Below are 15,350 nucleotides of genomic sequence, written 5' to 3'. Positions count from 1 at the left end.
TTTGGAACTTCTAAAATTTGTTTCAATATTTGTTCTTGGTATATATTTTTTATTGGTAATAAGCTCTTGCCTTCCCCAACACCACTAATAATGGAAGAGAGCGCATAATAAGATGTTATGTAAAGTAAAATGTTTTGGGAAATGGAGGAGTTAAGAACTGTGAGTTAAAGAAAATATACACTTAGGTAAAAGGAAGAATTTAACACTGTGGACCAAAGCACTAAATATATATATAATTTATATTTCTATTTGTATTTACATTTGTATTTATATTTACACATTATTTATATTTATATATTTATATATATGTGGGTTGGGTTATTATAGTGACCGGAAGTATGGACACATGTTATTAATTTAGCAAATATATAACAGCTACTATTCTACATGCTGGGAATAAAATAGTGTCAATGTTCTCAGAAATCTCCCAGTCAGTGGGAAACAAGTATAATATAAATGTGTTGATAAAAATAGTCTTGGTCATTATGGGAACACAAAGGAAGGGTAGTGGGCTCTGCTTGGGAGGCAGAGAGGAGGGAGTAATGAAGAGATACCTAGTTAAGGGTCCATGGATCCTAAAAGATGAATATCAAGTACCCAGACAAAGTCAGGGGAGGGGTGGGCAGTAGATGGTAAAGGGAGAAAGAAACGGACATTGCAGGCAGAAAACAGTTTTCATAAATAGACATAAAGTAGAAGCAGGACAGTGCAAATCAGAAGCTTAGCCGTCACACAGAGCGGCAAGAGATGGGAGGGCATCATGCTACGGGAGCTTAGCCTTAATTCTGTAGGTAGTGCTGAGGTATTGATATGTATGAGTAGGAGAGGGGCAGGTTCACATTTAAGTTTTGGCAAGGCCACAGTTACGAAGTTTGTATTAGGGAATGACAAAATCAAAGGCAAGAAAACCACATCAACTTTTGTAATGTAGAACTGATGATGTGGGAAATTGAGAGGACAGGATTTCAGAAAGTATGGAAGATAGATTGGCAGGATATAGTGTGTACTGAATATGAATAGGGAGGAAGAGGGGGGAAGCAACTAAAATAACTTGGTGTATTGGGCGACATGAACAGAGGTATGTACGTCCAGGGGGGTAAAGCAATTTTGAGAGGAAGGTGAGCTCAGTGTGAAATATGTTGTCTTTGAAGCTGTTTACTGGGTGTCAGATGGGAATTCATTAGGCGTGTGGTTGTATGACTGATACTTGTGGTGGGAAGGAATCTGAATTAGAGTTTCAGCCTAATAAATGAACTTGCATAGATGCCATCAATAATACTTTAGAAATGAATGAGGGTCAGGAATGCCACTGATAGGTATACATTCAAGATAAACAAAAACTGATGTCCACACATAAACTTGTACATGAATGTTCATAGTGGTATCATTCTTAATAGCCAAAAGGTGAGAGGAATCTAGATTCACATTGACTAACAAATGAATAAAATGTTGTACATCCATAAGTGTGATATTGTTTAATGACAAAATTAATGAATATTGATGCTACAACATATATGAACTTTGAAACATTGTGCTAAGTGAAAAAGCCAATTGCAAAAAGCCACATATCGTATAATTCTATTTGTGTAAAATGTGAAGAATAGGTGAATTTGTAGAAACAGAAAGTAGATTAGCAAGGGTTCAGAGTTGGAAGAAATGGGCAAATAAAAGGTGATAGCTGAAGGTTATGAAATTTCTTTTTGAAATGATAAAAATGCTCTAGAATTGATGGTGGTGATAGTTGTACATATCTTTAAAAATATTAAAAACCACTGAATTGCACACTTTAAATGCAAGAGTTATGTGGTACATGAATTATATCTCCATAATGCTTTTTAAGAATATGGCACCAAGAATAGCAATGAGCAGATGGAACCCTTGAAAACTGTCAACAGTGAGGACTTGCAGAAGAAAGGGAGCCTGCAAGGAGACAGAGAAAGGATAAGCAGAGAAAAGTATGAGGAGAAACATAAAAGAGCAGTAACACTAAAGCCAGAGGGGAAGCGTCATCAGTCCTGGGGAAGACATACACAGGGCCCAAAACCATAGAGAGGGATGGTATGAACAGGGCTGGAAAACACCACTGAATTTGGCAACTAGGAATTAGTGGGTTACCAGACAACAGTTAAGTGTGGTGGGGACATATTAGCTAGAATATAGTGAAGGAGACATGATGGGCAGGTGAGGAAATAGAGAAATATAGGATAGAATAAGAGCAACATTAACTACAATGGCTCTGCTTTTAGTTCTTTAATTGTGCTGGAACCAGTCTACTAGATTGCAGAAGGGGAGAGGCAGGAAGTTCAGGGTGACTCAGGGTGATGGAGTTGTACAATCATACGTCTCCATTGCTGAGCTCAGATCTACTTCAGTCTGTCTACTGCTTCCCGCCAGCACATCAACCATAGAACCCTCCAAACATGATGGGCTGGAAGGAATCATGTTCTGGGACATATCATATCTGTTATCATACTGGGTTGGCCACAGTGTGGCAATAACTGCCCATCTGATAAAGATAGTAAAAATGTACAGACCTGAAATAACTCAGACAGGCATAATATAATCCTTTCATTGTACCAGGAGAAAATATAAGGTTGGGTGACTTGTTCACAGCTATAAAGTTTTTTGCTAGAAAGCTAAGTCTATAATCCACATTTCCTAACTCTCAGTCTGATGTCTTTCTCCAAGACTTTTATTGACTCCTTAATGCAAACACTGATTGCAGAACTTGCTTCAAATCTCCTCACCATCTCATAATATTTAGGTTTAAAATTTCTGCTCTAAATTTAGCTGTATGTAATTAGAGTGATACTGGTTATTAAGGGTTCTAAGTTTAATAGCTTAATAACTCACTTTATTTCATCACCAATTAAGACTATTCTGAGAATTTTCCCTTTATGTCTATACCATTTGAAATTATCTTGTAAAAATCAAATGATCTAACTTTTTTGCATGGTGTTGAATATTTACACGCCTCCCACTCCTCTTGTAAGATAAATTCAGTATGGCTCCAGATGTCTGCTTGGAAATCTGTGCCGCTGTTGAAATGCTTGAAATGTTTTTTCAGATCCCACTTACCAGGGCCTGTGTTCTGAAAACAGCTTGTCCTCCCTTCTGAGAAGAATCAACGAGCATCTCATCTCATAGCCTCCCTTACTCCTTCCTACCACTGCTGCTAAAGAGCCCTGCAATCAGGCAGTTATCTCCACAAAGCTCTGGCAATGATCAGACTTGGAAGATTTTTGTTAAGCGGAAGTGTTGTGTACCTGGTAAGAAATAGTCTTAGAGTACATTCATCCTCTTAAAGAAAGGTAGGTGTCCTGTTACAGTGGAACATTGAGGATGAGTATGCCTGATTGTTGAGTACCTGTGATTGTGCCAAGATCCAACCTGAACAGCTACTCTTTCTTATCATTGTGTCCACAGCTTAGAAGTGGATCTTCAGCTACTGTCTGGTGGAGGACAGCCTCCTTCCTTCAGAGGGGAAGCCACATTTCTCCTAGTATTCCTTTTTTCCTCCATTCTATGTTGCTCATCTTGCTATATTTTGTCCCTTAAATCTCTCACCCTGATCTTGAAAACTTAAAAGCCTTGAGACTCCACTAGCTTCCTCTAGATGCAGCAATCTTCACCTGAAAGCAATTTTATCCCTAGAGGACATTTGACATCCCCTAAAGGCAAATTTGATGGTCTGACCTGGGGAGGTGCTACTGCCATCTAGTGAGTAAAAGACAAAGATGCTGCTCAGTATCCTACAATGTGGAGACAAAGAATGATCTGATCCAAAATGTCCATAGTTGAAAAATCCTTTTCTAGAGAGAGCTGCTGAGAAACAGTTCTCGGCTTTTCTTATAGGGATGAAAAGTCTACAGTCCCCACATTTTCATGTATCAGAGTGGCCATGGTTCAGGTATCTGACCAATGTGGTCACGTACAATCATGAACAAATGTGGAGTTCTTAGCAGTAAGAACAAAAGCCTGAAATCATTAATCTCCTTTCATTCATGATTACAAAAAGTAGAGAGGCTTTAAGAAAAAGGAAAGTGTAGTAGATTGATTTTGTTGCGGTTTCTCTCCCACTGCTCAGCTAATTGGCCATCATTTAGGAAATGTACAATAGAAGAGATTTGAAGAAACATGGCATGGTGCAGAGGCAGGTGTGAGTAAGGTGCCAAGTCAATAACAGTTAATAACATGTACCAATGACTGATCTCATTTTAAACAATAGAAAAAATGAGTGCATATAATGCATATACTAATGGCAGCGCTCCATTCCTCTCCTTAATGATTGTGGTGGATGGAAAATGACTTGACATTCCTATGACACAAGCTGGGAAAAGACACTTTGAGAGTGCTGAATACAAAGTAAAAGCTGTAGAGATTTTACAAATCCCAGTGGCTGCAGGAAGAGAGGACTATTAAAATGCGGGATCCTAGAAAATTGTTTCTGTAATTGACAACAGGCTACTTATCAATCAATACTTGCCTTGTGTGCTTTCATTCTGTAGCCTGCCACTTACCTGCAAGGTCACTTGGGATGGCTGACTTGTGTCCCACACTCCAGGAGCTATCATTTCTATAGGAGGCTCACTCTGTAATGTCAGGCTGAATAGCATAGACCCAAGAATTGATTTGCTGCCAAAGAATACACATACAGACAGGAGTCACTTCAGGAGGAAAACTGATTACCTGTAAATGGTTTCTTTTAGAATGTAAACATAATCAGCTATTTTAGTGGCTTCTGTCAGTAGCAAGAAGAGAAATAAAATATCCCATAAGCTTAGATATTGATTAATAGTTCACTTACATCACCCTAAGGCACGGTTACATTCATAGATATCTACATTTATTTTCTGCATGACAAAGTTGTTTTCACAATGGTTAACTCTTCAGAACATTTTTTTGCCCCACAGAATGACTAAATTCCCTAGGCATCTATAAAGATATGAGCTCTAAATTTACAGAAAAAAAAATATTAGCATATGATCTGCAGAATCAAAATACTTGTGGTACCTCACAGAAGAAATTCTTCTTTTTGCATAAATAAGAAAGGATATTCATATTCTGAATCTTTGAAAATATATTATAAATTATCATAATAGATGAGAATGCATACTGGAAAGACTTTAAACAGGAAGAATTCATGCATGGTTTTAACAATTTCAGTAACATCCAAATCCACAGATCCTTATAGGAATTAAAAAGAAAGCTGTACCTGGCTCTATATGCGAATTTGATTATGGACACACTGTTCCAATGATTACTGAGAACAGCTTTTGATTTTAACACACCAAATTAAAAATGTAGAACTGAAAGGCACTCCAATTAAATTTAAGTTTATAGAGAACTTCAAGACGTCAGATGAGTCTGAAAACAACATAGAAGTCCATCTTGCCATTTAACAGACACTATGTAAAATATGTTGAAAAGTTGAGCAAATAAAGCTTTCTTTAGACATTTAGTTTTCTGAGTCCTCTCTTATTTATTTTTCATACTCAAAGGTATTGTTAGAGAGTATCTGCCTACAAGAGTATAATTTATAAACATTATTGGGCATAAATTTTTATCTAATCCAAGAATATTCTTCCAGAAAAATAAATTTTGGGTCTTTGTTTTTTGTTCTATCTCTCCCTCATCTTGAGAAAACTTTTTCTTTGTTTTGGTATAATATTACCAGGGGGCCAGTATTAGCAAGCTAAAAATAGCTTAATAGGGTAAAGATTAGAATATCATTAGTGTGATTTTTCCTTTTGTCTTTTGGAATTTATAACCCTCTCTGAAATGGTCTGAAGTACCCATCTGCTTGGAAAAGGTTTGGGGTTAGTTTTTATCAGAATGCAGAAAGAAGAATGAGAACGTCTAACAGCAAACATAGAGGGCTCAGACGTTAATGCACTCTACCGCATTTACAGAAAATATTCCTACCCACGGTAAAGGGTTAACAGGAGCGAGGAAGGAGGATGTGGCACATCAGATGGGGAATGTGGTAAAGAAAAAGTCGCCATTGTCTGGCAATTGGTGATGGTGGGGAACAGAAGACAAAGGTGGAACAGAGTGAGCGTGGCACAGATGCACATGCTCCCCTTTCCCTCTCTTCTGGAAGGCAGACGGGGAGGAGCGTTAGAGGACTACAGGATAACGCTGAAGGCAGAGAGGGCTCCTGTTTGCGCTTGTATTTGCAAATCACCTCCTGTGCTGTTCCTGTAATGGTTTATGACATAACTTTAAACTTGGGACCAAGTGGCAAATAAGCAGAAGGCACTTCTGAGTTTAGCTTTGTTGGGCCTCCTTTGGTTTCTGTATAGGGAAGATGGGATCTAGAAAGAGCTAAAGATATCTTGAGTGTGGAAGTTTCCAAGAGCAGGGTTCATATGGGAGGGACAAGGAACCTCGGTGATAAGGGTGAGGATGAGATGAAGGCAAGCGGGATTCCCAGGCAAACCTCGGATGGGTCTGCAGTGCCTGCAGGAGCCCATGTCACCCAGGGCATGTGTCCGTAAGCCCTGGTCAAGCTGGGATAGTACCAGCCACCATTACACGAGCTGTGATGAACAGCCATGGCTTCAAAAGTGCTTTTGATTTGGACACAAGAGGTCAGGTCCCCATGCCCAAGAATCTGTTTCTGTTCTGATCCTGTGCATCCAGATAGGACCTCAGGAAGAGCACCAGTGTGTCAGGAGGACATCTGAATGACTAAGCATTTAATTCCGACGAGAGTGTGTACTTCTAAAAGGACTATTGAAATTCCTGAATTGACTAATTTTTTGTCATCATTGAAAGTTTTTTCCTCTTTGTTAGTTATAAGGTAGGAGGTCATGAGGGAAAGCGTGTCATATTAGTGGCATTTTTCTTTGCAAGTTGTAGAATGAGTTATATTTAGAGCCTTACTGTATTTATATGTCTTGGTCATGCTTCACTCTAAAAAACTGAGTGATCTAAGCTGATTTCTAGAAAGGATGAGGTGATTTGAGAATAGATGTCAGCATTTGTCAGCAATTCAAGCAGGGAAAGATATTTGGCACCATTCTCTACACTCTCTGTGTGTGTTTTGTATTAGCTAAGTTACTTTCTGATAATGAACTGCATTAAACATCTTTTGAGATATTGCAAGCACCAAGTAAATTTCCAGACTTTTGTAAACAGAAAATATAAGGATAAGAAAGATGATCAGTAGAATTATGATGGGGAGAGTGTTGCTGGTCTCTGTGGGAGATTGTTCATTCAGGGCTGAGAATCTCTGCATTGAAGGAATTTACCATAATTTAGAAATGCTAAGTAACTACTGCACTATTTGTTTTGAATTTAAGTAGAAAAGGCAGCTTGCAAGAATTGTTGAGGTGAAAATAATACTTTCTTATAATAGTGAGGAGGCACTGTGAATACAATATAGATGCTATGGAAGGTCTGCTGCAAAAGAGATTATAGAGAGTCCATGGTCAGAGTTTTACTTTTGTACTTGTAACACATTTTTTTGTAGGGTTGAAGGCAAATTTGTGTGCCTTGAGAAGTTTAGGTTTATTTGTAGACATTCTCGATGCACCCATAACTGGTTCCTCTGAGTTTAATAACCGTCGGTTCTTCTGGAACCCACTTCTGGAAACCACAAGGAGATAGGAAGCCTTTAATTATGCCTATTTTCAGGTTGAATGTATGCTGGAAAAAATACATAAGTGCTCATTACAATTCCACATGGCTAGATGTGGGCAATTCAAACTCTAATGAATGACAGGCGCAATCCCAACTGTTTATGGGCACGGCTCATTCTGTGAAGGAAAATGGAATTAGGAGGCATATTTGCTATAACCCAGGAGATACCTGTAGCACATGTTCAAGGTCAGACTCTCCATGATGTGGAGCAATGAGCACAATGGAGTCACGGTGTCTCTGAACCTGCCCCACAGATGGATTTTTTGTGTCTTAAAAAACTGAATTTCTTCAAGTTGTTTAGCCCAGAAGAGAAGCAGTTGTCTGATTTCCATGAGAAATGGTTTTTTGGAAGCATAGTTTCGACACTTTTTCTTTGGAAAACACCACTTAATATCAGTCCCAAATGGCCTAACTTAAAGATGGCCACTGTCTATGATCATGTACATATAAAATGTTTATTGGTGCTAATTGGCATGGGACGAAACAGCATGGAGGCAGCGTTTTTACTATTATAACCACCTAGAAAAAGGCCTTAAGATGAGTTCAAAAGACAATAACATCCTAAACTTTATTATATAGTTACCATGTATTGTGTGCCTATTATGTACAAAGTAGAATGTTAGATGATTGAAGGAAATAAAATAGATTGAAAATTTTCAGTGAATAACTACAAACATTATTTTATAAACGTTCCAGATGTTACAACATACTGCAGGTGAAACTTCAAAGAAACTCACTCACAGAAAGGAAGGCACCTGCCCAGCTGCTCCTAGTGAGAAAATAATGAAAATTCTAACCCACAAATCAGATTTCTGAAATACCTGCTAACACCCGTAGATATTACTTTTAGGGCAAAGCTGTTTTCTTACAGACTTGAAATTTTATTCCTACTCTAAGTATCCAATAGGAGTTGATTTTTTTCCAGTTCAATTTAGTAAACCAACCTCTAATGATTACCTTCTTATAAGAGGTATTATGTGGGATGGAAGACACTGCAGAGATAAATTCATTCCCGTCCTCAGGACGCACATACCTGGGAATAGGCTCCAGCATCAAAGCAGATAATAGAGCAGCAGCCATGTGCACACACACACCAGTCCAAAGCCAATCCAGTAAAGGCAATTTAAAAGATCTTTGATGTTTGCTTTGATGATAGCTATTTTTATCGACTAGATGTGGCAACCACAAACTGATAAAAATTTTTCAACATATTTATGTTATCAAATATTTTTAGAACAATAGATACAAGAACATTATTTATACCAATATTATAGTAACAAGGTAGTTTCTAATTTTTCAAAGGTCCTACTGTATTTTACAATTTGATTCTAAAACAAATCATGCTATGTAAAAAAATAACTAAGCTGGTTTATTAGAAAAAAATTTTCCTTAATAGCATAGAAAATCATGTAGTTAACTTTATCAAACATCTTAAGTATTGGTAGTTCCAAATATAATTAAATCATCAGTTAATTTTGCAGTGGCCATTAGTGCTAACAGAATATCTGAACTTACAGTTGGCTTATTTTTCTGTAAACATATCATCTTAAAGTTACAAATATTTCTCCTTGTCAATGAAAGGTCAGTAAACCAGTGAGTTACATTGTGTAATTATGCTTATGCCAGAATTTCCTGATTTACATTGTTTCTAGATGACAGTGTTGAGCTGAGTAATTTTGAAATACTAACTAACTGCAGAGAAATGGTCTGGTCCGGGGAGGAAAAGCCATTGCAGTGGGCGGGCCAGTGCCCCCTCATTGCAAATGACCCAGGTGACAAGTGGAACAAGAGGCTTGTTTTCAAACCCATTTCTACCTCTTCCTTTGCAGTCCCACTTTTCATAGTCATGATTTATGTTGAGCTACTTCAATTTTAGGACAAAATGCCTTCTCAACTTTCTCATTATATACTGTGAAATATTTAGTTTCAAGGAGGTTTTCTTTTTTAAAAAATTGAGATGGAACCCTCGTTAATAACAAATGATATACTTACTCTTTTGGAAACAATGGAAGAGAACTCCAGGCCAACAAATCGGCATTGTTGGTTGCACGGTTAATCCCAAACAGTTTTACAGTGAGCATGGATTCCTTTGGAAGTGACTTTATTTCAAGGGGAAAATTGATGCTTAAAATGAAAGAAAGGAGATTATAAATTACAGTGACATTTTCATAAATACTTGAGGCATCTTCTTAAACTTTTGTGTTTAATCTTGTAAAATACAAATATAGCAGAAGTATATTGAGTGGTGAGAATGGTTATATGATCAATGGGGAATGTTAAAGTTATGTTTTGCACGTTAACTTACTTTTAAAAATTACTATAACTTGAATATACACCCTTTGTAAGCACAAAGGAAATAGTAGGTGACATTGTATTAGAAGATGGGGAAGACAGGAAATAAATTGAAATGGGTAAGTTGGTCATAATCAGGTGGAGATTTACAAAGGAATATTCTGAGAGAGAAAAGTTCATGGACAAGGATATGTATGCACACAAAGATTAAGTGCAGCTGATAAATGGTGAGTGGCTCACTGTGAGTAGAATGAGAGATGTGGTCAAGCATGGGAAAGTTTGCAATCAGAGTATGCAATCAGAACAATAGGTGGTTACTGCAATGCTCAAGGACTATGTATGCCTGGCAAGGGAATTTGAGCTTTTTCCTAATGGAAACGAGAAATATTTCAACAAGAGAATTAAAAGAATAGAAAGTTGATAACAATTTTAGATGTGGACTCTTCTGGGTTATTATAAGATCTTAGGAATTTAGGGGGGGGTGATTGCTGAAATGAGTAGACAATTTCTGGGTATGTCAATGTGAAAGAACCAAACTCAGACCCTGCATAAATTGTAGATACAGGCAAAAAGTAGCTAAGAATAAACACAATATTGGTAATGGTGAGAAAAACTTGAACTTAGATATTGAAGCGATGAAGATATATAAATGAATGTCTACAAGGTTATAAATGATATTCTAAGTCTGGAAGTAGTTAACCTGGGTGGTATAATTTCTAAGAAGGGCTTTTGATAGAAAAGTGAGAGGGTGATCTAAGGTCCCTAATGGTGGACAGGAAGAAGGGTTATCTTTCTTTCCTTTTAGAATCATCTCAGTTGTATAGAAATGATCAGGTTCTATTCTAAAAGCCTCAAGAAAAGTATGGAATTTAGAAGAGATATATTTGTGAGACAAGGAGATTAAAGATATATTTTTCAAAAGACCGAGGTGGTAGATGAGAACGCTAGAGAGAAATGAGCAAATTCAAACAGAGTTAGGCAGAAAGGGGAAGATACATGGAAAGAGATTCAGCAAGGGATGGAAAGAAAAAAGAGAAGAGTGACTGGAAGAGCAATGAGGCAGCTGAATTGGATGCTATCTGATGGTGTTAGGTATGTGGGTTATGAACAGAATCTACTGGTCTTCGATTTCCCAGTTGAACTTGGATGTCAACTTATTTCAGCAATGGGTGATTATTGGAAGGCTGATGATGCCCTAAGTCTATTACCCAATTGCAAGGTGGTGACTGAGGTTGGCCCAGCTGAGGCTTCAGGTATTGCAAAGTGTCTCTAACACTAAGAATCTGCTGTCTGATTTGGATGCCAGGGAGCAGACTTTTTCCACGGTGCCAAATAAGACGTTGGTGACCCCCCTTTTTTGGGGAGTGGTTGGGCAGCATCCAGCCTCAGGAATAAGGATGGGTTAATTTAGTCCAGTGAGCATGACTGATTTCGAGGAAGTGCACATCCTTCTCTTGAAGTTGCTATTCCCAGAGATGAAGAGGTCCAGATCCAGAGTGGAAATAAAGCAACTAACAAGAGGAAAGATAGACCTATTTTAGAGGTAAAATTGATAATATTTAACTGACAAGATATTAGTGGAATAGGACAATGATGCATCAAAGAGGAGTTTAAGCCTTCCAGATTATATTATAGTGGATACCTTTAACTGAACTATGTAGTTTATGACATGATGTCATTAAGAATAAGTCTGAGATATCACTATGTAAACTATGTGTGGAGAGAAGGAGTCGAGGTTTGGATCTGGATATAACTGTGTTCGAATATTGGCTCTATGTGCAATAAAATGTTCTTCCTTGAGCAATAAATTTAACCTTTCTAAGCCTTGTTTTTCTGTTTCCATAAGATGGAATAAATATTGTAAAACACAATGTATGGAAATGGCAAGTTGTATATCAGCATTATATTCATTATTTAATCAATAGAGTAAAGAAATTTTATTTTTCAAGATTAGCAAAGTTTAGATTACAAAAAATTAAATTGTTACATGTTTAGAAAGGTAAAACTAAGAGTCTTTTCTTTCATATTATTTAATACTCATAATACTTATTTAAGATAGTATGGGCATATTTCTCAGCTTAAAAGAAGCCCTGAAAGTCAACCTAAGATATTAATGATTCTTTGGAATAAACAGTAATTTCTTCAATATTTTCTCTTTTACCTGTAATTGGATTTCTGTTCAGTTTTCATATTTCTGGGCTAGAATGGAAGCTATAAATTCACTTTATTCCTCAGATAATTTAGAATGTTCTTTTTTCCCATTCAGTTAGGCTTCTTCATGTATAACTTCACATATTAGTGAGCTTTTCATATTAAAAATGACAAAAAATTTCCATAAGTTATAGTGGATAGTTACTGCATATTTCCATTTTGTCATTTTTTATTAATAAAAGTAAATTCTTCTTGGGTAAGAATATATGCTTTATAAATAGTTATTTATTCATTTCTTGAATACATATGGATTTTTAAAGCCAGAATAATCTCACATTCACTGGGAAATACCTATTTTGCAAGTTCTACCTAGCTATTGAAAAGTCAAGGAATGAACTTTTAGACAAAAAAGGAAACAAAATACTTTAAGAAGCAGTTCAATAAATGAAGGCAGATTGCATTTTTAAATCCAAGAAGCTGGCATAGATCTCAACTTTTAACCATATGTTTTCCTTACTCTACTACTGAAAAATATGAAGCTGAGAGAGTGTAGGGATTGAGCAAAAAGAAAAATAGACTCACATATGTGGACAACAGTGTGGTCATTGCTCAGGGGAGGCGTGAGTAATGGCACTCATTGGTAATGGAAAAATATAATAAAGATTAAATAAAATAATAATAAAAGAAAAAAGAAATATTAAAAAAAGAAAAATGAGAGAGTATTAAATTTTTTAAACTATATGAGAATAAACATTTTTTCTTCTATGTGAGAATATTTTCCTAAATCAGACTAAGATTTTGGTAGTGAAATAGGAGATTTAAAAAGTCACATTTTGTTAGAATTGTCCTTTAATGCTGGTGTACAATAGACCATTGTAAGGACTTTGACTTTCATCTGAGTGAAACAGCAAGCCATTTCAGAATTTTTAAACAGAATAATGACACGGCCTGACTTACATTTTTAAAAAGGTCACTTTAACATTGTGTGAAAAGCCTGGCTGGTGTGGCTCAGTGGATTGAGCACCAGCTTGTGAACCAAAGAGTCACCAGTTTGATTTCCACTCAGGGCACATGCCTAGGTTTCAAGCCAGGTCCCCAGGAGGGGGTGAGTGAAAGGCAACCACACATTGATGTTTCTCTCCCTCTCTTTTTCACTCCCTTCCTTTCTCTCTAAAAATAAATACATAAAATCTTTTAAAAAACCCTTTTCTTTAAAAAAACATTGGGTGAAAAGGATTATAAAAGTTCAGGGAAGTATTCTAGTATAAGGCTACTGTGGTAATACATGGAGGATGATGGTGGTTTAGACCAATGAAAGTGATGAGAAGTAATATCCTGGAAATGTTTTGAAGAGAGAGCCAGTAGGATTTCCTGGATATGGCATCTGAGAGAAGTAGATTCAGGTTAAGGATATGACCTGAAAAAAACTGCAACTGGAATTGATCATCCAGAGTGGCCATCTAGGGGTAGAGAGAGTTTGGAATGCAAGATCACGAGTTCAATCTTAGACATGTTGCACGTGTAAATGTGGATTTTGTGGCTAACACTGGGTTAGTTATATAAATTTAGAAGTTGTTGGTATCTAGATGACATTTAAAGCTATTTGATTATAAGAGACTTAAGAGCTAAGACCATTAGCAGTCTGGGAGAAGAAAAGACTCAGGAGAAGGAAGGCCAAAAGAATGTGGGAGCCAGTGGAGAGCATACTTCTGTAGGAGGGCGAGATCAACAGTGACAACTATTCCTGATAGATTGTGTAAGATGAAGAAACAGGCATTAGACTCAGCTATGCAGGTCACTGGTGACTCTAATGGGCAATTTCAGAGGAGCAGAGGTAATGAAAACTTGATTGGAATATTTTTTTAGAGGAGAGAAAAAACTGAAGAGAGTGAATATAGGCAATTCTTTGGAAGGGTTTTCATGAAAAGTGGAGGAAAAAAGGGAGGTGACTGTTGGTGGAAGAACTGAATAGAGTTTTGTTTTATAACATAACTATTTTTAGAATATAAATACTCTGCTAAATTTTTGATATGTTGTAAGAAACAGCATAGAAATCACAGTAAAGCATTAGCTTTGGAGTCAGAGTGGCCCAAGCACCAGTTTTGTGATTTATTGGTTGTGGAGCTAGGGGCAAGTGAATTAATCATCATTAACATCAATATTCTTGTCTGTAAAATGGAAATTACAACACCTGCTATGTATTTTTTGTTGTTAAGTCAAAATGCTATAGTGTATTTTGGGGTTATACTATGATGATTGAAATATAATAGGTAGTTAAAATCTACATTACATACTATTAAACAGCACAGCTTCTGTCCTTAGGTTTACAGTACAGTAATAAAATGAAAGATCAATTATAGTGTGAATGCACAAGTTAACAAAATATATAAAGAATGCTATAGGTACCCAGAAAATGATAAATAATTTTAGTAAAAATAATTCTTCATTGATGTAACTAACTACTAAGGAAGTCAAATAAACTGTCCCAGGAAATATAACCCTTTATATTGGGTTATATATATTGGGTGAAGTTTAAAGGAAAAGAAAAGTATATCAATGTAGTTATTCCAACTATACTAATGATTTTCAGTTTATGTTCAGATTTATATTTTCAATTTCTTTGAAATTGACTTTAGAATTGGATTTTTCTCTTGAGTTGTTTAAATGATGGAAGATAGCTGTAATTTGAAAATAAATCTGATTTTTTGAAACAACCAAGAATAAGTTTTAATTAAGAAGAATAATTTTAGTAATTGAGTTGGTTAATAACATTTTTGAGGAGTCACTTATTACACAAAATTCATTCATTTTTTCTAGCAACACTTATCTGTTTGGTGCTGTGTAAACAGCTAAGGATAGAATGCATTTTTTATATAAAATAGAACAAAACAGATATTTTTTATTATTTTGTAGAAGCAAACAAACACATTCAGTATAGAACCATACTGAGTAGTTGGAGGGAGTAGTTGGAGGTTCAGACCAATCAATAAAAGAAAAAGTGACCATTCTTTTTGAATAATAGAGGAAAGAGCTTACAGAACAGGTGAAATTGTGTCTTGAAAGATAGTTAGGTCTTCCCAAGGTGGGCAGTGAAGGCACTGTGCTCTTGACAGATGGAGGACCCTTAACAGAGCCGTTAATTTCACATTTAGGTGTTAGTTCACATTTAGGGTAAGTAGATCAGGGGCAGCGAGTGTCTGGGCGCAGGGGCAGGAGTAGGGCTAACTCTGAAGATTGAGGTTCGGAGACAGACAGGCAAA

General features: G+C 36.5%; 1 protein-coding gene across 1 annotated transcript in view; it reads right to left on the bottom strand.

The window, feature by feature from the left end:
- The window catches only part of PIK3C2G (phosphatidylinositol-4-phosphate 3-kinase catalytic subunit type 2 gamma), a 278,883-nt gene that overhangs the window by 176,816 nt on the left and 86,717 nt on the right, over positions 1 to 15,350 (bottom strand). Inside the window, exons 16-17 of the mRNA XM_037136665.2 lie at positions 9,640 to 9,771; positions 4,521 to 4,635 (exon numbers count right to left, since the gene is read on the bottom strand). Of these exons, the coding sequence (XP_036992560.2) occupies positions 4,521 to 4,635; positions 9,640 to 9,771 (247 nt within the window). The remainder of the gene's footprint in view (positions 1 to 4,520; positions 4,636 to 9,639; positions 9,772 to 15,350) is intronic.

This window comes from Artibeus jamaicensis, unplaced genomic scaffold (assembly GCF_021234435.1).
Source record: "Artibeus jamaicensis isolate MK-2021 breed Jamaican fruit bat unplaced genomic scaffold, CSHL_Jam_final contig_233, whole genome shotgun sequence".
Taxonomy (NCBI): domain Eukaryota; kingdom Metazoa; phylum Chordata; class Mammalia; order Chiroptera; family Phyllostomidae; genus Artibeus; species Artibeus jamaicensis.
Note: the sequence above shows the minus strand (reverse complement) of the source record. Positions and strands in the feature narration are given on the sequence as shown.